General features: G+C 34.9%; 1 protein-coding gene across 3 annotated transcripts in view; it reads right to left on the minus strand.

The window, feature by feature from the left end:
• Positions 1–3,857: 3,857 nt before the first annotated feature.
• Positions 3,858–24,903, minus strand: part of LOC123527525 (cilia- and flagella-associated protein 107-like) — a 30,527-nt gene continuing 9,481 nt past the window's right edge. For all 3 annotated transcript variants that reach the window (XM_045307039.2, XM_053523439.1, XM_045307040.2), the window contains 2 exons: positions 19,576–19,717; positions 3,858–7,814 (listed from right to left, as the gene is read on the minus strand). In XM_045307039.2, the coding sequence (XP_045162974.1) occupies positions 7,670–7,814; positions 19,576–19,717 (287 nt within the window). In that variant the 3' untranslated portion in view covers positions 3,858–7,669. The remainder of the gene's footprint in view (positions 7,815–19,575; positions 19,718–24,903) is intronic.

The following is a 24,903-nucleotide window of genomic DNA, read 5'->3' on the forward strand; positions in this document are numbered from 1 at the left end:
TTCACGTTGACGTCATTTCCTTTTGAATTATCCGTTTATGGGCCAACTGACGTTTACGCTTTGCCACGGAACGCGCATATATACAAAGGTGTTACAACAGCACGCGAGCGCGAGAATCTCTGTTAACACACCCCCAAAAAGTGACAATAACAGCAGTTTTATGCTAGAATGCACGCAGAGGTCTTTCGTTTCGAGAAATAACCCTTTACAGTAAATCTTATGTAGAGGCCTTCTGTCAGTTTAATGCTAGTTCCTTAACCCTTACCCTGCTAAATTTCTATAATGAACTAGTTCAATTTGGAGAATACCATTAACTGTTAAAAGGGGTGTTTACCAAGAAGATACTAAATGAATGGCAAACAGTGCAGATCTTGATCAGACTGCACAGATGTGCATGCTGATCATGATGCACACTGGTCGCAAAGGCAGAGTCAGTCAGCTTGATAAGGGTAATACTATAACTTCCTCAAAATTCCTTTAAAATCACAAATTCGTTAGCAGCCTTCCACTTCCTACTGCTCACTGGATTCATAGAACAGAAACAAAATTGCCAAATTAAATGTCAGAATTTATTACACAACTGTGAAAGAACTTCATATAGATAAATATAACCCATTAATAGAGGCATTATTAATGAAAGTATGTCAGGAAAGATTTGTATGTCTTGGTTGCTTTTATTGTGGAGAGAGGGTGGTTAAGCCGTTTTGAAACATATTTCAGTTATGTAAAGGCGTGTAGTTTAATAACCGGTGTTCCTTGATTCCGTACGTACCAGTACAAACATGTTCTCTGCATGTAACTGCCAACTTGAATTAGAGGTGAAGGACGAATGATTTCAGATACAATGTTTTTATCAAATCGTCACGGAGAGTATACGGTCCGCCCAAGGATCGAACTCACCACCACGCGATCCGTATACTGGCGCTGTTCCTATTTAACTAAGCGGGCGGCGCATTTCATGCTTCCTAGGGACCTTTAGCCTGCTGGTGGCAAGTGATTCTGCATTTGCGACCAAGATCAGCCTGCACATCCATGCGTGCAGGCTGATCATTGTCTGCACTGTTCGCTATTTAGTTAGTAAATTTTCAGTGAACACCCTTCGAATAATAAATGGTATTACCCAAACTGAATGATGGACCAGTCCATTTTAGAATTTTAGAAGGCTAAAGATTTACTGACAACGAAGATCCTGTCCTAGCCAGATAATTTGAGAAAACAAGAGATCACAGAATGATCCTGGCACCCACCATTGAGCCATTTTTGAATGTTCTAAATTTCAAGACTAGATCAAGATCAAAATCGAGGTCAACGTTTATTTTGGTACAAAAAAAATGTGCATGTGGTCAAAATTTGAAGCTGTAGCTTGAGGAATGTGAAAGTAAGTCACTAGATCAATGTCAATGTCAGTTCATTTCTATACACAAACTGTGCATGTACTTCGAACTTGAAGGCTGTAGTTTGATAAATGTGAAAGTAAGTACTGGGTAAAAATCAAGGTCAGATTCCAATATAGAACACATAATTATGCATGTGGTCCAAATTTGAAGCCTGAAGCTTGAGAAATGTGAAAGTAGGTCATTGGGTCAATCTCAAGGTCAAAATTCATTTCGGAACACAAAACTATGCATGTGGTTTAAATTTGAAGCCTGTACCTTCAAAAATGTGAAAGTAGGTCACTAGACGAAAATCAAGGTCAAATTTCAATTCGGAACACACAACTGGGCATGTAGTTTTTGAAGTCAGTACCTTCAAAAATGTGAAAGTATGTCACGAGGTCAATGTCAAGGTCAAAGTTTATTTCTGTACACAAACCTATGCACGTGGTCCAAATTTGAAGGTTGTAGCTACAGAAATGTGAAAGTAGGTCACTAGGTCACTAGGTCAAAGTTTATTTCAGTACACAAAACTATGCACATGGTCCAAATTTGAAGGTTGTAGCTACAGAAATGTGAAAGTAGGTCACTAGGTCAAAGTTCATTTCAGTACACAAAACTATGCACATGGTCCAAATTTTAACGGTGTAACTTGAGAAAATGAAAGTAGGTAATTAGGTCAAAATCAAGGTCAAAGTTCATTTCCAAGTCCTAGGCCCTGTGGTTTTGGACAAGAAGATTTTCAAAGTTTTCCCCTATATAAATTATAAAAATAAACAAAGGGCCATGACTCACTGAAAACTTGTTGAACCAGTCTGATTTTCAGGGGGCACAACTAGGGTACCATCTGATGATGGTGGGCTAAAAATACAAACGACTTTTGGTAAGTTGCAGTTTATGCATTTTAATACCGTCTTTTCAGCCAGAAAAAATAAACAACAATTTGAATTCGATCTTATCTACAAAAACAGGTATATTATCTTAAACAAAGTGTCAGAAGGGATGCCGTGGCATTGATCTTTGAAAATCTGCAAATATTATGCAGATGCCTTCGTCAGTTTAATACTAGTTCCTTAACCCTTACCCTGCTAAATTTCTATAATGAACTGGTCTATCTTTCAATTTGGAGAATATCGTTAACTGTTAAAAGGGGTGCTTATCAAGAAGATACTAAATGAATGGCAAACAGTGCAGATCTTGATCAGACTGGATTTGCAAGCTGATCGTGATTCACACTGGTCGCAAAGGCAGAGTCAGTCTTGTCCAGCTTGATAAGGTTAATACGATTTCCTCAAAATTTCTTTAAAATCACAAAGTCGTTAGCAGCCTTCCACTTCCTACTGCTCACTGGATTCATAGAACAGAAACAAAACTGCCAAATTTAATGTCAGAATTTATTACACAACTGTGAAAGAACTTCATATAGATAAATATAACCCATTAATAGAGGCATTAACAATAATGATCAAAATTCATACATAGATACCAAGCTGCAAATGAAAATATATGAGGCATAAACCCTTCTTCCATTAGCCTTTAGCCTGCTAAATATGTAAAATGGACTGGTCCATCATTCAATTTGGGCAATACCCTTTATTATTCAAAGGGGTGTTCACTGAAATTTTATCGATTGAACAGCGAACAGTGCAGACTAAGATAAGCCTGCATGGATGTGCAGACTAAGATCAGCCTGCATGGATGTGCAGGCTGATCTTGGTGTTCACTGGTCGCAAAGGCAATATCACGTACGGCAAGCAGGCTAAAGATTAATTTCTTTATTCAACTTGTCATTCTCGGGTCAAATAATATTATTTCCCACATAGGTAAAAATAACAGACTAAGTCTTTTTCTAGATAATATTTGATTACTGTAAAGCTTGCATATGCATCTACACAAATATTGATAAAGTTAATAAATCTAACAACTTGAATGTACCAAATGATATGTGTCTGAATAAAACTTTACTATTTCATCAAAATTAATGTGTTAACTTTCATATTAATCAAAAGCAGTCTTTGTGTCTAACAGAATCTACAAGCATACATTTAATATTACCCTTTTACTAAGAATACTGTTTATTTTAAAAACATTTAGGTCTCAATCCAATCAAGTGGATATTGCACCGATATGGTTTTGGGTGTTTACAATATCAGCCCAAAATAACTCCTGTTGTTAAACTGATGTGCTATTGGTCCAATATTTTCATGACATAGCATAAATTTGCCGATACTGGTCCAATATCAAATGTAAGCTGGGAATGGATTGTAATAATACTGATAGTCATAAATGAGCAAAACTGTAAACCAGACTAAAATTTAGCATAAAATAGTTAGCATTTAAAATAGTTTTAAGTATTTACATAATCACTTAAGTTGTATTATTTTGGCCTATTTCTACTGAAATGCAAATACCTATGAGCATGAGGCATTTTTTTTCTCCTTACTTGAGCATTTCTTCACCATTAAACAAAAAAAAAACAAATAATAGTTTGTGACATTTATTCTAACAAGCTTGCAACAGACTGAAATTTACCTCTTCATTTAATGAATATCAAAACAGGAATATAATTGTCTTTTAAATTTTTGGCTTCAAATAAGAACTACCTAAATTAATAACAGCATAACATAAACAATCTTAAAAAATCTTATATTTAATAAAAAGTTTTGGTTGCAGGAATTGTGTCCCACAACCTTTGGCTATTTTTGAACCACAAGATTTGATTCATTTAGGGCAATTATGTATATTATAGGAGTATACTGTGCACCTGATTTTTATGTTTTATAAAATGGATACTTCTACATACATTTGTATTAAGTTGGACATCATCATATAATATTCTCATTTATTATCAATTTCAATTAAATGTGTTGTGATCATTTCATGAATCAAACATAAAAAACGTCCACTACAAAGTTACTAAAATGTAAAAAAAAAAGTTTCATATCAATCAAAATATCATAAGCAGTTGGGGCTATAATGTTCTTATATTTCAATACACCATGTCTTTCTTCATCTACATTCAATATATTTCACTCTATATTACACTACATTAAGCTTTCTGTTTCAAGCATTGAAATATTTCATGCAGTCACCAGTTTAGCCAAACAAAATCAAGGGAGGTAATTTCTTACAGTGCAGCCAAGCAAGGGAGGTAATCTTCCAACATGTAGCCATTAAATAATAGTGTTCCACTTTCCTGTTCATTTTTACTACCATTCTCCATTCTACTGTTCACCTGACATAAATATAAACTTTCAAAACGTAACAATGTTCATATAAATACTAATACTTTAAAAATCTGCCACAACAAATAACCAACAAACAATACTACTAGTAGATTCTCTAAGCAAAGGATAAAGTTCCAGTAACAAAACAAAGCAGCAGTACATAGCCTATCACAGACAAGAATGGGTAATACTGAAAAGTGCAAAACAGTCAAATACTGGGTGTGTTATTAATACTTTAAAGCATTGTTTCAAATTTAAAGATATACTTGCTTCTAAATTTCCTGACAATCCAATATTTTATACATGCAGTTGAAATCTGTGACTTTAAGTTTAAAGATGCACACATCCTTAAGCAAATTTTTCACATGCGTGTTAAAATATCTACAATATACAGTAGGACACACCTTGGTCCAACACCAATGGCTCGTGCACTCAGGCTTGCTTGAACAATTCCCAGCTGTTTTCCTTACATCGCTAAAAATTCTCAGTTACAACAGCATTGTGCTCATCCTTGTGCGACCATGAGAGATTATAGTTATTTTACTGTAATTTTTGTAAAGAATCACAGCATATCTTTAAAAAGAAACCTTAATACACTTCGGATTGGATTTATATTTGTCACCACTTTTTTATTTCATAACTTGTAAAAATTTATGTGTTTGGCTTGTTTTAAATTTTGTGATGATGCAACTTAATTACAATCATTACATTTTTACCTGGCAAGTCTAATTGCCAGCATCATCCAAATTTTTTTTAAAAAAAATGGCAAATACAATCCAATCCAGTGTACACAATACAACTATGCAATACACATTCAATGGTATAACAAAAACATGATTGTAAATAAATTTCTTATATTATACCTACTAATTATGAAACTTGTATTCATCATATACATACAATCACACCTGTATTAAGCAGCTGTCTGTTTACCCCTTACCCTGCTAAATTTTTAAAATGGACTGGTCCACCATTCAATTGGTAGCATCACTTACTATATAAAGATGTATTCACTGAAAATTTTCTGACTGAATAGCAAACAGTGAAGATCATGATCAGCTTGCATGGATGTGCAAGCTGATCATGGTCTGTGCACTGTTCGCTAGTCAGTCAGTAAATTTTCAGTGAACATCCCTTTGAATAATCAATGGTATTTCCCAAATTGAATGATGGACCAGTCCATTTTAGAAATTTAGCTGGGTAAAGGTTAAAGCAAGAAGCTGTTTAATACAGGTGACCATTATTACAGGCAGGTTCAACTGTCATACGCATCACTTAATGTTTACAATTCTTTGACAATATTTTTCAGAACTAAATAACTGCCTAAAATGTTTTAATGTACATTATATTTCTGATACAAGCTTTGTCAAAGTCTATCATTCAATTTGATGATTTAACAAAAAACAAAAAAAAAACAAAAAAAAAACAGTTTTTTGTAAAGGGGTTAAAAATACTAAAATTCAACAAAAAAACCCAACTAAGCAGAATAGTATTGCTTTATACAATTTTGTTATAACCCAACTAGTTTAACTACAGATGTATTCTCTGACATATCCAAATACTTAGTTATGATACTTGTAATATCATTTTAAGATATAATACTGAAGTTCAAAACTGTCATACACTGCTCAAAATATGCAAATCAGTTACCCTGCAACAAAACATCAAATAAAACATCAAAATGCTTCCAATTCTTTTTTCCATTTTTATTCTACAGTTAAACTATTACTCTAACATAACTGATAAGATAAGGTAAGGTTATCAACCCTTAGCCTGCTAAATTTCTAAAATGGACTGGTCCTTCATTCAATCTGGGCAATACCATTTGTTATTTGTAGGGGTGTTCACTAAAAATTTACTGACTGAATAGCAAACAGTGCAGACCATAATCAGCCTGCACGGATGTGCAGGCTGATCTTGGTCTGCACTGGTCGCAAAGGCAGATACAATTGCCGCCAGCAGGCTAAAGGTTAATACATTCAACAGGCGAGCCTACCGCAAGTACAATAAGCTCTAATATAAGCTTTACAAGCTTTTAGAACTACGAGTATATAAGCGTAATTCTGGGACTAATTTACTGAGCTGAGGAAATGGTATAAATATGTCTTTTGTACATAAAAAAGGATTATAAATGTTTACACGATTGAGCATATTTCTTCAACACAAAAACGAGACCCACTAGCTGAGAAGCCGACCATACAGAACTTGCAATTAACTTATCACACCGACTCAAAAATTATGAACAAACATACATTCAAACCTGTAGGAAGCAGTCCGCCAAGAAAGCAACTTAATCTGGCTGCCATAAAGACATGTTGAAAATGTCAAGTTGAAACATAAGCTGACTGTAAGCTTTGGACAAGTTGAAATTAGAACCAAAAAATTTGTTGGTGAAGTCAGCAAACTGGCGTGGCTGCTTTATACAGGGGCTATGACAGGTTCAACTGTACAAAATAAAGAATTTGTAACTTGTAACACCTAAGGATACAGAATAAAGAATTTGTAACTTGTAACACCTAAGGATACAGGATAAAGAATTTGGTACTTGTATCACTGAATAAATTGTAACACCTAAGGATACAGAATAAATTGTAACTTGTAACACCTAAGGATACTGAATAAATTGTAACTTACCTAAGGATACTGAATAAATTGTAACTTGTTACACCTAAGGATACTGAGTAAATTGTTACTTGTAACACCTGGGATACTAAATAAAGTATTTGGTACTTGCATCACCTAAGAATGATCTTAAATCATTGACTAATACTTGTGTATGAAAATGTGTAATAACATTATATAATGACTTATGATTTAAAAGAAAAACTCGGTCAATGCTTTTCTTTTATGGTTTTGGCCTCGAATACATTCCACAATATTAATATTTAACATTGCAAAATTTTCATTATAACAATTTGTGAATTCAATTCAATATAAACTGGAGTCAAGGGACAATAAATACAGTCAAGACACTAGCTTAACATAAAATCTTTTTTAATACCTGAAGAATTATTTTTTTAACTGATTTTAAAAAAAAAAACTGAAGAAAAAAAGTTTTATTGTCAAGAATTATCCGACCACTGTCATAGATCTCAATGGCATTTCTGGGAGTTTTTCTGGAGACTTTAAAGCTGACACTCCTCTGAAGTGGAGATCCTTGTTCACTTTGTTTACTGGATGGAGATTGGTGGACTGCTCTCGAGGTACTGCATATCTGAAGTAAACAAGCATACGACTGCATTAAAATGGCATACGACTGAAGTTAAGAAGCATGAACTGATTTAAACGTGTATATTTAGGACAGAAGAAAGAATCTTTGGCCAACGGATATTGATGTAACCATAAGATACTGCCTTATACAAAATGCATGTAAGTCCAGTACTTTAACTTAGGGCTGTCATTGATTGGGTCTTAGGCGTATCGGCGATACACCTTCCTGTAAATGCTATTTGTAGTTTTATTGCCTACTTTCCATATTTCTGTTTGATTGTGTTGTATTTGTATTTATGAAATAAAAGAAATACATAAAAATTAATAACATCTTTCATTTTTATTTTGCCTTCACTCCTTTTTTTTTGCATTTATCCAAATTTACAACTTTGTGAATTTTAGTTGTTTTTCAGGGGCTGAGTGTTTATTTGGGTAGTTTTTTCTCTCTGTAAAGTATCGATTTTTGAAAATGGGAATCGATAATCGATCGACAAAAAAATATCGTTGATACATCGATATCGTTTCTATCAATGACAGCCCTACTTTAATTGATACATTCAGAGCTATCTATATAACATCAGACCAGCACTACGTTCAAAAACCTATTTATCAAATACAGTATGTTCCCCTGAAAAACAAGAGGGCCATGAAGGCCCTGTATCACTCACCAGACCTATTGACCATCAAGATTAACATTCTGACAAAGTTTCATTAAGATATGGTCATAAATGTGGCCTCTAAATGTTAACTAGCTATTCCTTTGATTTGACCCCATGACCTAGTTTTTAACCCGACATGACCCAGATTTGTTCTTGACTTGATCATCAAGTTAAACATTCTGACTAACTTTCATGAAGATACAGTCATAAATGTGGCCTCTAGAGTGTTAACAAGCTTTTCCTTTGATTTGACCTAGTGACCTAGTTTTTGACCCCACCTGACCCAGATTTAAACTTGACCTAAAGATCATCAAGATTAACATTCTGACCAAGTTTCATTAAGATATGGTCATAAATTTGGCCTCTAAAGTGTTAACTACTTTTTCCTTTGATTTGACCTGGTGACCTAGTTTTTGACTCCACATGACCCAGATTCGAACTTGTCCTAAAGCTCATCAAGTTAAACATTCTGACTAAGTTTCATGAAGAAGAAGTCTTAAATGTGGCCTCTACAGTGTTAACAGGCTTTTCCTTTGATTTGAACTAGTGACCTAGTTTTTGACCCCATCTGACCCAGATTTGAACTTGACCTATAGATCATCAAGATTAACTTTTTGACCAAGTTTCATCAAGATATGGTCATAAATGGGGCCTCTAGAATGTAAACTAGCATTTCCTTTGATTTGACCGGGTGACCTAATTTTTGAGCCTACATGGCCCAGATTCAAATTGGACCTTAAGATCATCAATATTAACATTCTGACCAAGTTTCATGAAGATACAGTCATAAATGTGGCCTCTACAGTGTTAACAAGCTTTTCCTTTGATTTGACCTGGTGACCTAGTTTTTGACCCCAGATGACCCAATATCGAACTCATCCAAGACTTTACTGGGAATAACACTCTGATCAAGTTTCATTAAGATTGGGTCAAAATTGTGATGTCTAGAGTGTTAACAAGCTTTTCCTTTGATTTGACCTGGTGACCTACTTTTTGACCCCAGATGACCCAATATCAAAATCTTCCAAGATTTTATTAAGGGTAACATTCTGACCAAGTTTCATTAAGATTGGGCCAAAAATGTGACTTCTAGAGTGTTAACAAGCTTTTCCTTTGATTTGACCTGGTGACCTATTTTTTGACCCCAGATGACCCAATATCGTAATCGTCCAAGATTTTATTAAGGGTAACATTCTGACCAAGTTTCATTTAGATTGGGCCATAATTGTGATCTCTAGAGTGTTAACAAGCTTTTCCTTTGATTTGACCTGGTGACCTACTTTTTGACCCCAGATGAATCAATATCAAAATCTTCCAAGATTTTATTAAGGGTAACATTCTGACCAAGTTTCATTAAGATTGGGCCAAAAATGTGACTTCTAGAGTGTTAACAAGCTTTTCCTTTGATTTGACCTGGTGACCTAGTTTTTGACCCCAGATGATCCAATATCGTAATCGTCCAAGATTTTATTAAGGGTAACATTCTGACCAAGTTTCATTTAGATTGGGCCACAATTGTGATCTCTAGAGTGTTAACAATATTTTCCTTTGATTTGACCTGGTGACCTAGTTTTTGACCCCAGATAACCCAATATCGAACTCGTCCAAGATTTTATTAAGGGTAACATTCTGACCAAGTTACATTAAGACTGGGCCAAAAATGTGACCTATAGAGTGTTAACAGTCAAATTGTTGACGACGGACGGACGACGACTGACACAGGGTGATCACAAAAGCTCACCTTTGAGCACTTTGTGCTCAGGTGAGCTAAAATCACCCTAGAAACATTGTGCTTTTCAACTTCACAGAAGCAAGGGGAGAATGACTGTGTGTGTGTGTGTAGTAGTGGGGTGGCGTGGGGTGGTGATGGAGAGGGAGCAAGATTGTATGCATTTATTAGGGGCCAAAATTTTAATAGATTTTTTTTTTCAAAGTGAATATAGCAATAAATGAAACTAACAATGAATAAAATTCTACCATTCTTTTACCAAAATAATGCTTAAATTAGACTATAAAATTATTGACAAAGCTATAAATCTGATTTATCTGAAACAATGCCTTCTTGGTACCAACTAAAACAGCTTTTGGCAGAATTGAGGCAATATGTCTCATTAAATTTATTGTACTGTTTTTTGGACAATATTCTATAACTAACTGCTATCAAGAATGCATTATGTACTAGTAAGTTGATTTTTGTATACAGTGCTTTTACTATTCCTAGATATATAAATGGTTAACCTAAGTCATAAATTACAATAACATTGAATTGATTTCTAAATACATGTAAATTAAGTCTATCAAATAATATTTCATTCCAGGAAAGAACTTCCAAATTATACAAGAGGACCATGATGGTCCTGAATCGCTCACCTCTTCCCACATGACCCAGTTTTGAGTATGACATCGTTTTTTCTATTATTTGACATAGTGACCTAGTTTTTGAGCTCATGTGACCCAGTTTTGAATTTCACCTAGATATTATCAAGATAAAAATTCTGACCAATTTTCATGAAGATCCACTGAAAAATATGGTCTCTAGGTTTTTCTATTATTTCACCTATTGACCTAGTTTTCGAAGGTACGTGACCCTGTTTTGAACTGAAAGCCTTTTGACGAGTCCTTGCTATCCAACGATTCTCTAAATGGACCAAATAACACAGTGAAGGGATGTAGTTCCATTAGATTTCTCAAATTTCAAACAGTTCACTGCATGAATGAAGTTAAGTTGTGTCAATTCCCTTTGCTATGACCAATATACGATGTAATCTGTCATATTTATGATTTGTAATTGTGCATTTCCCGAATGTAACTCATTAAGCATAAATGTGCATTTTAAGAATTGCGCAGGCTTACAAAGCTTGGGTAACATCCAGCGAAAGACAAAAAATAGTTCCACTGCAGGGCTCCAGATAAGATGCGTATTAGCGTAAATTACGTATAGAAATAATGCAAATACGCATGTCTAATAATTTCTAAGCGTATTAAAACGTATATAAAATTACAGAAACGCACACAATGCTTTTTTAAAAACAAAATCTGAATCGTCTGGATGCGTTAGGTAACATAGCCGATCAGCCTTAGTTCTCCCACATTGAACGTAAACACGCATCGTATGATTTCTATAAATTTTGCGTGGGTTGAATTTTGCAGTCAGTAAACGGATAAATTATCGGAAGAAGAAGCTCTTACTGGTTTGTTTAGTTACTACTGATATTAAAAATGATTTTAATTCTTATTTTTCGAGAAATAAACAAACAGGCGAAACATTAAATTGTATTTTCTTGTAGTTTTTGAAATCGAAAGTAGATCGTCTATGTTTCGCGAAACGAAACAACTTTTTTATGAAAAGATTTAAATAAGAGGTAATTTAACCGTAAACTTCAATGTCAGATACTGCCAATTGCTGCTAAATGTCTTCGTATCATCACAATTTGTAAAATATATTGTTCAAACTGGAGAAAAGTGTAATCGTATCCGGATTTAATATTTTGGGTAAATATCGAACTGTGTTATGAAATTTTAAGAAAAAAAAACTAAAAACAAACTGAAACTGGTAGACTATACTGTCAGTACATCAATCATTAGCCGACTCAGGCCATTCAGGCCTTTGATTATACCTACTGGCCTAGTTTTTGACCGCACATGACCCAGTTTCAAAACTGACCTAGATATCATCAAGGTGAACATTCAGATCAATTTTCATGAAGATCCATTGAAAAATATGGCCTCTAGAGAGGTCAAAAGATTTTAATAATTTTAGACCTACTGACCTAGTTTTTGACCGCAGTTGATTCAGTTTCAAACTTGACTTGCTAGATATCATCAAGATGACATTCAGACCAACTTTCATACAGATCCCATGAAAAGTATGGCCTCTAGAGAGGTCACAAGGTTTTTTATTATTTGACCTACTGACCTAGTTTTTTATGGCACGTGACCCAGTTTCAAACCTGAACTAGATAACATCAAGGTGAACATTCTGACCAATTTTTATGGAGATCCATTCATAAGTATGGCCTCTAGAGAGGTCACAAGGTTTTTCTATTTTTAGACCTACTGACCTAGTTTTTGACCGCACATGACCCTGTTTCGAACTTGACCTAGATATTATTAAGATGAACATTCAGACCAATTTTCATACAGATCCAATGAAAAATATGGCCTTTACAAAGGTCACAAGGTTTTTCTATTATCTGACCTACTGACCTAGTTTTTGATGGCACGTGACCCACTTTCAAACTTGATCTAGATATCATCAAGATGAACATTCAGATTAACTTTCATACAGATCCCATGAAAAATATGGCCTCTAGAGTGGTCACAAGGTTTTTCTATTATTTGAACTACTGACCTAGTTTTTGATGGCACGTGACCCACTTTCGAACTTGACCTAGATATCATCAAGGTGAACGTTCTGACTAATTTTCATGAAGATGTCATGAAATATATGGCCTCTAGAGAGGTCACAAGGTTTTTCTATTTTTAGACCTACTGACCTAGTTTTTGACAGCACGTGACCCAGTTTCAAACTTGATCTAGATATCATCAAGATGAACATTCAGACCAACTTTCATACAGATCCCATGAAAAATATGGCCTTTAGAGAGGTCACAAGGTTTTTCTATTATTTGACCTACTGACCTAGTTTTTGATGGCACGTGACCGAGTTTCGATCTTGACCTAGATATCATCAAGGTGAACGTTCTGACCAATTTTCATGAAGATCTTTTGAAATATATGGCCTCTAGAGAGGTCACAAGGTTTTTCTATTTTTAGACCTACTGACCTAGTTTTTGAAGGCACGTGACCCAGTTTCGAACTTTATCTAGATATCATCAAGATGAACATTCTGACCAACTTTCATAAAGATCCCATGAAAAATGTGACCTCTAGAGTGGTCACAAGGTTTTTCTATTTTTAGACCTACTGACCTAGTTTTTGACCGCACGTGACCCAGTTTCGAACTTGACCTAGATATCATCAAGATGAACATTCTGACCAACTTTCATGAATATCCCATGAAAAATGTGACCTCTAGAGTGGTCACAAGGTTTTTCTATTTTTAGACCTACTGACCCAGTTTTTGACCGCACGTGACCCAGTTTCGAACTTGACCTAGATATCATCAAGATGAACATTCTGACCAATTTTCATAAAGATCCCATGAAAAATGTGACCTCTAGAGTGGTCACAAGCAAAAAGTTTACGGACGGACGGACGCACGGACGGACGACGGACACTGCGCGATCACAAAAGCTCACCTTGTCACTTTGTGACAGGTGAGCTAAAAAAAAAAAAAGGAAGAAAACAAAATTGACAATATTCCATAAAAATATCTAAGCATTCATGGTTTTTAAACTGTACTTTGGTTTAATACAGATAATTTCTCCATCAAAATTCAAGCTAAAAATTCAAATTCAAACTCATCTTTATGGAAACCACCCTGAGGATAAATCTACTGCTAAAACAAACCATCATTAATATTTTCAAATTTCACCCAACAACAGCCATTGTGGGTGCCACCATTTTGCTTGTAGGCATGTACAAAAAGGTATTTGTTGCTTTGATTTGAATCCTATATGAAATTAACAGATTTTCTAACTCAAAATGACAGCAATTTTCTTCTTTATTTTATGAGAATCAATTACCTCCTTTCTGGTAAGATTTCTAAATTAGCCCCTACATGATCGTACCTAACAACTATAAGCAGAATGTGTTAATGTTGATAAATGTTCATACACAAATGTAACTTCTAAACTTAAAGCTAAATTAATGTGACAAATAAAGCATCTATTTAAAATAGTACAAATTGCTCACATATATGTCTATTAGATGTTATTAGATGTTAAATATATGTTCTGTTCTGTTCTTAATTCATAAAGTATATTCCATAATTAATGCCCATCCTCTAATAAAAACTGACTTTTCAAATTAAAGGAAAAATTAACAAGAGCTCCACCAAGCGGGGCAATATACTCCTGAAGATGGGAGCAAAATTGAACATTTAAGGGAAGAAATTCCAAAAAAAATTCTAAGTCTGCAAAAAACTCCTTACCAGGTAAAGGTTACATGTCAAAATACACCTAAAAATTGGGAGTTACAATCCATGTTGTACCACAGAAAAGTGGTCTCGATTCTTCCCTATGTCCAATTATAAAAATGTTTCAAAATAAGCTATTTATAGTAACAAGAAAGGGAAGTAATTAAAAAAATATTGTAAGTGAACAAAAAAAGAATCTGCCAAATAAAAACAAGAGCACTGCAATGCAGAGCAATATACACAAAGCAAAGTCATATATGACCTTTGACCCCTAAGTGTGACCGTAACCTTGAAGCAAGTCATCTAAAACATGCGTTCTGCATGTCGCCTCAGTGTGGTGAACATTTGTGCCAAGTTTCTTTGAAATCCTTCAAGCAGTTCAAGAGTTACAGAGCAGACACAGTAAAGTCATATTTGGCTTTTGACCTCTAAGTGTGACCTTGACCTTGAAGCAAGTCATCCAAAACTTGCGCTCTTTACGTCGTCTCAGTGTGGTGAACTTTTGTGCCATGTTTCTTTGAAATCCTTCAAGCAGTTCAAGAGTTAGAGCAGACAAGAAACAAACTGATATGACCTTTGACCCCTAAGTGTGACCTTGACCTTAAAGCAAGACATCCAAATCATGCGCTTTGCACATTGTCTCAGTCTGGTGAACATTTGTGTCAAGTGTCTTTGAAATCCTTCTAGGGGTTCAAGAGTTAAAGAGCGGACAAGAAATTGCTAACGGACGGACAGGCGGACACCGGGACCATAACGTAACACATACCTTTGGGTGTATAAATAGAGAATCTGTCATTGGTCTTCGGTTAAGATCAGAAAATTCCCAACCCGAGGGCGCACCGCTCAAGTCTTAAACGAGGCTGTGCCAAGTTTAAGATTTGAGCGGTGCGCCCGAGGGTTGGGATTTTCGATCTTCACCGAACACCAATGATGGATTCTATTTCTCACTTACCACAACAGAAACAATAAAAACAAGCATGAAAATGATATGAAACTATTTAAAACGCGGGAAATTGACGTCCGTAAGCAGAAGTGACGTCGTGACATTTCAGTGACGCACAATAACAAAGTTCCGCTTTAGTTTTATCGTTTGTAACGTAACGGTACGTTCTTATCATAAAGTAATGAATTTTGAATCGAGAAATACACTATAAGGAATGGAGAGAAAAGATAAAGGTACCTGATTTTTAATTATTTTACATAAATAGTATGTATATTCAGTGCATGAAGTAGTCCGTCACAGAAGTGTGGGATAACCCATGTGAGATAAGATTTTCCAGCACTTCTAAAAATAGAGATTTTTCTGTCCGATAAGTGAGAAAAATAAAGTTATTTACGGTCGTAAATGAACACAAGTATTATGGTAGAGCTACTATCGTTAAAATTCATTCATTAAAAGTTATATCTGCAATTGTTTATATTTACAAAAAAAAACACAAGGTTTATGAGGGCCCCAATTTGCAAAATGTAATATGCCCTCACTAGGGAATATACTTTATGTAAATTTATATATTTAGTAACCTAAGCCCCTACCTTTCTCTGAACTAAAACATGAATGAAAATATGAAGAACATACAGTATAAATATGGCAAAGGAAAATTAGTCATAATAATCTTTAACTACTACTATTGCTAGTTCTTAACAAAAATGACATGACAAAACGTATGTCTACCTAGCTCAGTTCACAACATGGTTAGTCTAAAATGTATATGAACCAAACTTCCGTCATTGAACAGTTACACCAACATCATGAACCTAACTCAGAGAAATCACATTTATTCTGACATAACTGCATGTCTACCTAACTCTGGTTACTGCATAGTTATTCTGGCATGCATGACAATTATTTATGTATGCTAATCTTTGGTCACTGAATATTTACTCTGAAATCACAAAATGAATTCCTAACTAACTTTGGCCACTGAATGTTTATACTGGCGTAACAAATTGTACACCTACTAAATTTTAGTCACTGCACTGTTACAAAATGTATACTTATGTAACTTAGCTCACTTGATAAACTAACATGACAAGATGTATATCTTAGTAACCTGGCTCTGCCAGGTCACTGAATGGTTACATTCATACTAGGGATGGCAACAAATAGCATTTTTTGTATCTGAATATTTGGTCAACCTTCCGAACGAATATTCGGTCATTAACTGATCAACAAATCATTTCAAAATCCTACTTGTTTATCATATTCTAATCAGCGACATGCATTAATTCTACTTTCGTTTACATTGTAAGTAATTCAGACACTGACGAATTAAAACTGACAAATTGTCCTCATTGCTTGTACAAAATATTTCTTATTTGCCTTCATATACATACAAGTTTTTTGCCTTCATATACATACAATCTACATTAGGATTTATTTATTTCTTAAAGGGATGTAGCCCTCGCGAAACTGACGTTTATGGCAAGCCAATTGTCCAATAATTACGTGAACACTAGTTCACGATTGAAAAACTAGGATTAACGACCGATAAACTAGGTTTTTGGAACGTAAAACTAGGTTTTTCGAATACTAACCTATATTTTTGAGCCAAAACATGGGATAACGCCGTGAACCAAAGTTCACGCTAGTAAATGTAGGTTCACGATTGTAAACCCCAGTTCACGGTCGTAAACATAGGTTCACGTTCGTAAACTATGGTTTACGAGCGAAAACATAGGATAACGATCATAAACATAGGATAACGACCGAAACTCATAGTTGAATCGAGAAACCTAGTTTATCAAACGTAAACCATGGTTTACGGTCGATATATTAGGATTATAGAATCAACAATGAATTTCGGGCATGAACATGGGTTTACGACCATGAACCTATGTTTACGACCATGAACCATAATTTAACGACCTGAACCTATATTTTCGAGCGTGAACCTATGTTTACGGACTTGAACTTGGGTTTACGAGCGTAAACTTAGGTTTACGTCCGATAAACTAGGTTTTTCAAACGTAAAACCAGGTTTTTCAAATACTAACCTATTTTTTCGAGCGAAAACATAGGATAACGTCGCAAACAATAGTTCACGCTCGTAAACGTAGGTTCACGTTCGTAAACCCAAGTTTACGGTCGTAAACATAGGATAACGCCCGAAATTCACAGTTCAATCGAGAAACTTAGTTTATCGAACGTAAACCATGGTTTATGATTGATATATTAGGATTATGAAATCAACTATCAATTTCGGCCGTAAACCTATGTTTACGGTCGTGAACCTATATTTACGATCGTTATCCTATGTTTACGGCCGTGAACTACAGTTTACCTTCGTAAAACCGTGTTTATCGATCTGTAACTATATGGCAAGCCAATTGTCCAATAATTACGTGAACCGTAGTTCACGGTTGAAAAACTAGGATTAACAATCGATAAACTAGGTTTTTCGAACGTAAAACTAGGTTTTTCGAATACATACCTATATTTTTGAGCGAAAACATAGGATAACGCCGTGAACCATAGTTCACGCTCGTTAATGTAGGTTCACGATTGTAAACCCCAGTTCTGGGTCGTAAACATAGGTTCACGTTTGTAAACTATGGTTTACGAGCGTGAACCGGGGTTTATGAGCGTAAACATAGGATAACGATCGTAAACATAGGATAACGACCGAAACTCATAGTTCAATCGAGAAACCTAGTTTATCAAACGTAAACCATGGTTTATGGTCGATATATTAGGATTATAGAATCAACAACGAATTTCAGGCGTGAACATGGATTTACGGCCATGAACCTATGTTTACGGAAGTGTACCTATGTTTACGACCGTGAACCATAGTTTACGGACCTGAACCTATATTTTTGAGCATTAACCTATGTTAACGAACGTGAACTTGGGTTTACGAGCGTGAACTTAGGTTTACGTTCGATAAACCAGGTTTTCGAGCGAAAACATAGGATAACGTCGTAAATCATACTTCACGCTCGTAAACTTAGGTTCACGTTCGTAAACCCAAGTTTACGGGGGTAAACATAGGATAACGACCGAAATTCATAGTTCAATCGAGAAACCTAGTTTATCGAACGTAAACCTGAGTTCACGAGCGTAAACTGTATCCGATGTTTTCACTCAAAAATATAGGTTAGTATTTGAAAAACCTAGTTTTACGTTTGAAAAATCTAGTTTATCGATCGTTAATCCTAGTTTTTCGACCGTGAACCAGGGTTCACGTAATTATTGGACAATTGGCTTGCCATAGACGTTTCTCAAAACATATTACACATAACCGACTTCTTATCAGATGATCGCATGAAAAAATTTTGAGAGTTGATTCACTTCGGCATGGGGGGAGTTTAATAAAGAAAGAGAAATATTTAGCTGATCGTCTGTCAGAAAATTGAGTATTGATTTAAAAAAAAAAAATTAACTATAATAATAAGAGATGCATTTACTCATTTCAATCAGACAATCTGATTTACGTCAAAAAATGACATGCATCCCATCTGACTTGTTTTCTACACTTTTTGGCATTTTTCTTAATTCAAATACATCTTTTATCAGCTTTGATTGAAATCCGAGTAATTAGTTCAAGTGATGTCTGATCATTTTTACTTACACGCGATTTGCATCTACTGAAAACAAGGCAAGTTGTAAAGGACTTACATCAATTTGTGACCATTAATTTAAAAATTTTCTTAAGGTAAGCAATTAGCTGTATTAACTACAGGGTATACTGTACAATCTCGGCGCACTAATATACAAAATAACACATCTGGCAAAGACAGAAGCCACTTTCACGCAAATTTATAACGAAAGCAGGTTTTGGTAAATTTGGCAAAACATTTTTTTGTTCTTTCATTTGACTTTTATTTATTTTTCATGACCTTATATTCTTCCGACTATTCGAATAGTGGAACAATATTTGAATATTAAATTGTGTAAAATTATGAACGAATATTCAAATATTCGTTGCCATCCCTAATTAATACCACAAAATGTATACCTAGCTAACTTTGGTCACTCAATGGTTACAATGACACTACACTATACCCACCTAACTTTGATCAATAAATGGTTACAATGACGCTATGAAAGGAATACTGTAACCTACCTAACTCTGGTCATAGCATCATTGTTATGACCAGCAAATGAAGAGCTGTATGTGGACTGAAAATCTCCCCTTGTCTCATCAGCAATTTGTGACTTCCATTTTTCCTGTAAACTCTGCAACAGCCCAAAGTTTGTGGGATTTGCTGCAAACAAAATCATATCAAAATAAAAAGCATGCAAAAACAAATTGTCTAATTTCTTCAAATCACCCTAAACATGTTTTTTGTAAGTTAATATGCATGCAACTAATCCCATGATTTTTGTTACTTTCTGTTTTGGGAGTATAAAGTATTAAAATCAGTTTTAAGTATAAACAAAAATGCAGAATGAACCATTTTAAAACTAGAAACTGAAATTTGGCTTTAAGAACTTAATCTGCACAGTATTTTTAATTTACTTCAAAAAACAATAAAGTAAAGATTGAAAATAATATACAAAAAGGAAACATGGGTGATGAACCTATATACACATTATTTAAAACTAAGGATGTGTTGGATCTAAATTATATTGTTTATTACATTTTCTGATGGCATTATAAATAAATGCCATGCCATGACAAAACCAACATAGTGGCTTTGCGACCAGCATGGATCCAGACCAGCCTGCGCATCCGCGCAGTCTGGTCAGGATCCATGCTGTTCGCTAACAGTTTCTCCAATTCCAATAGGCTTTAAAAGCGAACAGCATGGAGCCTGACCAGACTGCGCGGATGCGCAGGCTGGTCTGGATCCATGCTGGTCGCACACCCACTATGTTGGTTTTCCCATGGCACGGCTCAAATGATTTTCAGAATCATGTTCAAAATAGCCTACAATCATTCACTTACACCGACACAATAATTGTTATAATTATTATAGGTCATATGGCAACTTTCCCGCTTTGATGGTGGAGGAAGATCCCAGGTGCCCCTTTGTGCATTATTTCAACACGAGCGGGCACCTGGGTAGAACCACCGACATTCCATAAGCCAGCTGGATGGCTTCCTCACATGAAGAATTCAACGCCCCGAGTGAGGCTCGAACGCACATCGATGAGGGGCAAGTGATTTGAAGTCAGTGACCTTAACCACTCGGCCATGGAGGCCCAGTCTGGTCAGTGGTCATACTATTCTGTAACATTTTTTACTTGTAGAACAGCTTTGGTAGTCCTTTCCACAATATTATAATGTTATATGTACAATTTGTCAAAACAATACTTAAAATATACCAGCATTACAGGTTTACAATTACCTTATGTGAAAAGAACTTTTAAGTGTATAAATATATAATAAATTGCTTTATTTACATAAAAATTTGCTAATCAAATACTGATAGTTGCACCAAAGTGGTAAAGTAGCAAGTTTCATGTTATAGTCCTAAAGTATTTTATCTGATATATTGATCACATTTGGAAATTTAATCTTTCAAAGCCTACATATATATAGACAGATCTTTACTTTAATCCAGTTCATTACACACATTTTGAAGTATTTAATATGCAGTAAAACAGAACTGATATAGAAAGTTTTTAATAGATGTAACAGATGAAATTTATGAATGAAAAACTGGAATATTTCAAAAACATATTTTAAGAATTTTTTTTTTCACTTAATAAGTCTACAAAAATTCTGGGTAATAGTTAAATTAACACACTATAGCCAATTTGATACATGTCACACAAAACTGTTGCATAGAAATTTCATTATTTTCTCTTTTTTGCTCTGTGTAAATTATATAAGTAATACAGGCATATAAATCCAATTCTAAGTTAATTAAACAAGAACTGACACACTTTGATTTTCAAATGAAATATTTTGTTGAACTTAATTTTACCACTGAAAGTACTTATAATATTGGTAACCTGTATAAATTATACTACCAACTTGAATAATAAATTGCTACTGGCTGTCAACAAATAATCATAAACAAAAGGTGTACATGATTTCATGCAATTTGTATTGGCACCTACTCATGCAATATAATTAATATAGTCACTAAATACTGAGGACCATTAGAATTATTCATCTTACCCTATAAATTTTTATTTTCCGTAAAAATATTGAAGACCAGTTGTTGAAAGTAGAAAAAAACTCCATACTCACAGAAAAAATCTTTCAAGATGCAAGTAGGCAAAAATTCCATGCTAACAGAAAACAAGAGCTTGTCGAACACAAAATGCCCCCCTTGATGCATTCAGTAATTGCACAAGGAACAGAAATTATTTGCTCCATGTAAACAAGTTCTACTGTTCTGGTTCAATGTAACACTGACCTTTGACCTACTGACCTCAAAATCATTAGGGGTCATCTGCTGGTCACGATTAACCTCCCTATTAAGTTTAGTGATCCTAAGGCCCAAGCGTCCAGAAAGGGTTTAACTGTTCCGGGTTAAGGTGATCTTGACCTTTAGCCTACAGACCTCAAAACCTATAGGGGTCGTCTACAGGTCATGACCAACCTCCCTATCAAGTTTCATCATCCTACGCCCAAGCGTTCTCATGTTATTGTCTGGAAACGGTTTAAATGTTCCAGGTCACTGTAACCTTGACCTTTGACCTACTGACCTTAATATAAATAGGGGTCGTCTGCTGGTATGATGAACCTCTTTATCATCTTTCATGACCCTTGGCCCAAGCGTTCTCAAGTTATCGTCCAGAAGCCGTTTAACTGTTCCTGGCCAAGCTGACCTTGAACTTTGACCAAATGACCTCAAAATCAGTAGGGGTCATCTGCGGCTCATGATCAATCTCCCTTCTTCTTCTCGTACACGACTACACTGTCAGACCAGTGGCCTCGATAAAACTTGTGGTTTGCCGCAGATCCTCAATGCCTCCAAACAGTTTCTGGTGAATTGAGGTATCTATCGGCCAAGTCACAGCTCCCTCCTGGTCATGCCTCTTACATCTTTGAAGTATATGCTCCAATCTCCCTATCAATTTTCCTGATCCTAGGCCCAAGCCATCTTGAGTTATCACTCGGAAACCGATCTACTGTTCCTGGTTACTGTGACCTTGACCTTTGACCTCTTAATCAACAGGGGTCATCTGCTGGTCATGATGAATCTCTTTATCAACTTTCACGATCCTTAAGGCCCAAGCAATCTTGAGTTATCATCCGGAAACCATTTAACTGTTCAGGGTCACTGAAACAGATTGGTCTACAAACAGACCGACCGACAGACATCTGCAAAGCAATATATCCCTCCTTCTTCGAAGTGGGGTTGTGGGGTGGGCATAAAAAATCTTTCAAGGCGCAAGTTGGAAAAATCTCCATGCTCACATAAAAAAATCTTTCAAGATGCAAGCAGGAAATGACTCCATGCTCACAGAAAAAAAATCTTTCAAGATGCGAAGTAGCAAAAAACTCCATGCTCACAGAAAAAATCTTTTAAGATGCAAAGGAAAACACTCCATGCTCACAGAAAAAAATCTTTCATAATGTAAATAGCAAAAAATGCCATGCTCGCAGAAAAGAAATTTCAAGATTCAAGAAGGAAAACACTCCATGCTCAAAGAAAAATCACCATGCTCACAGAAAAAATCTTTCAGGGGCAATATTTTCTTTTCAATGTCAATGCAATATTGTGATAATCATTAATATTTGTCGGGGACTAATTTTTTAGCAGTTGTGTAATGTTTCAATCAAAGATATTAAATACCAGTTTATTTTAAAGTGGACAAATACCCATTCCAATTCATTTTCATCTTCAGACAGAATGAAATCCATGAGTTTGTTTCTAAATTTAGCCACAAGATGTCATGCCCACAAAATGAAATGATTTCACATTACTGAATGAGATATCTGAGAAGCTGCCATGCTTGCATGCTGACATTTTGGTTTTCATGGAACAATACAATATATGTGCTCAACCTTTAGCCGGGAGTGCTTGCATAAAGTAATATTCTACTCAAGTCAGTAAATTTTCAGTGAAGATGCCTTCGAATAATAAATGGTATTGCCCAAACTGAATGACTGGCCAGTCCATTTTAGAAATTTAGCAGGCTAAAGTTAAGTGTCAATGGAACAAGCCAAGGGCTGAATCGTACACAACTGTTTTCCATATACATTCTGTGTTTGCATCTCTAAAAACCCTGGATAACATGAGTACAGTGGAAACTCGGTATCTTTAATTCTAAAGGATCGGATGTTTTAATTTGAGATAAACGAAATTTGACTTAAAATAATATTTTGTGCACATGTTTTTTGGGACGAGACTTGAAAATGTCTTCGAGATAGCCAGAATTTTCTCAGATACGCAAGTTAAAGATATCGTGTTCCGACTGTATTTAGCTCATTCCCAAGCAATCGGCACTTTAATGTGGCTTAACGAATAATTAATTCATGCAAATTCTATTAACATGTATGATTCTAAAGTGTATTCATAAAATACATTAGCTACAAATTACTGAAAAATATGGTTTATATAAATTTCTTACTTCCTGTTTATAAGTTTCTATGGTCTACTGTTTGGTGTACCAAATACATACGGCCAGAAAGAAAAATACCCATGTTTAAGGTTACCTGACCGAAATAAGAAAAGGTTAGGTATCATGGTATGTTAGTCTATTTTTTTCTTTTCCATTTTTCACCTCTCTAATTTCTATCTTACAAAGTATTATAAAAACGGGAATATCAATACAATAAACTTTTAATGAATAAATTTTTTAACTACCAAAATATCCCTTACATTCAGACTGCTGACAGCAAATAAAAAACAAATATATAAAAAAAAAAAAATCAAGATAAAATTGGGCTTAATTTTAAGGTCAGACAGGTAACGCTAAACAGAGGGCTTTGTTTTCTAGTCTAACAAGGTTTTTTTAACTTTCTCTTTCATTTTGCAAGATCCATTATCTAGGATACAGTGACTTTTCTTCAGATTATGCAAGGGGACTGAAAGTAAGATAGAGTAACATCAAGGTATTCTACATCATTTTAATATTATACGTGCAAAAATTTAATTTTGCATGCTAAACCGTGCTATTTTGAATATTCTAATAGAAAACCAAAGGTGAAAATTTCAACAGAAACTTTATATATAATTCTACATTAAAGTCATTTTTGGCAATGAACCATTAGCCTGCAGCAGAAAGGGATTCTCCTTTGCAACCAGTGCAGACAAAGATCAACCTGCACAACAGTAAGCTGATCACAGTCTGTGCTGTTTGCTATTCAGTCAGTAAATTTTCAGTGAACACCCTTTGAATAATGAATGGTACTGCCCAAATTAAATGACGGACCAGTTCATTTTAGAAATTTAGCAGGCTAAAGGTTGAAGTTCCTTAAAATGATTTACAATTCTTATACTGAAATTATATTTTAAAGAAAAATCAAGGAATTAAAACCAAAAAC

This window comes from Mercenaria mercenaria, chromosome 14 (assembly GCF_021730395.1).
Source record: "Mercenaria mercenaria strain notata chromosome 14, MADL_Memer_1, whole genome shotgun sequence".
NCBI lineage: Eukaryota > Metazoa > Mollusca > Bivalvia > Venerida > Veneridae > Mercenaria > Mercenaria mercenaria.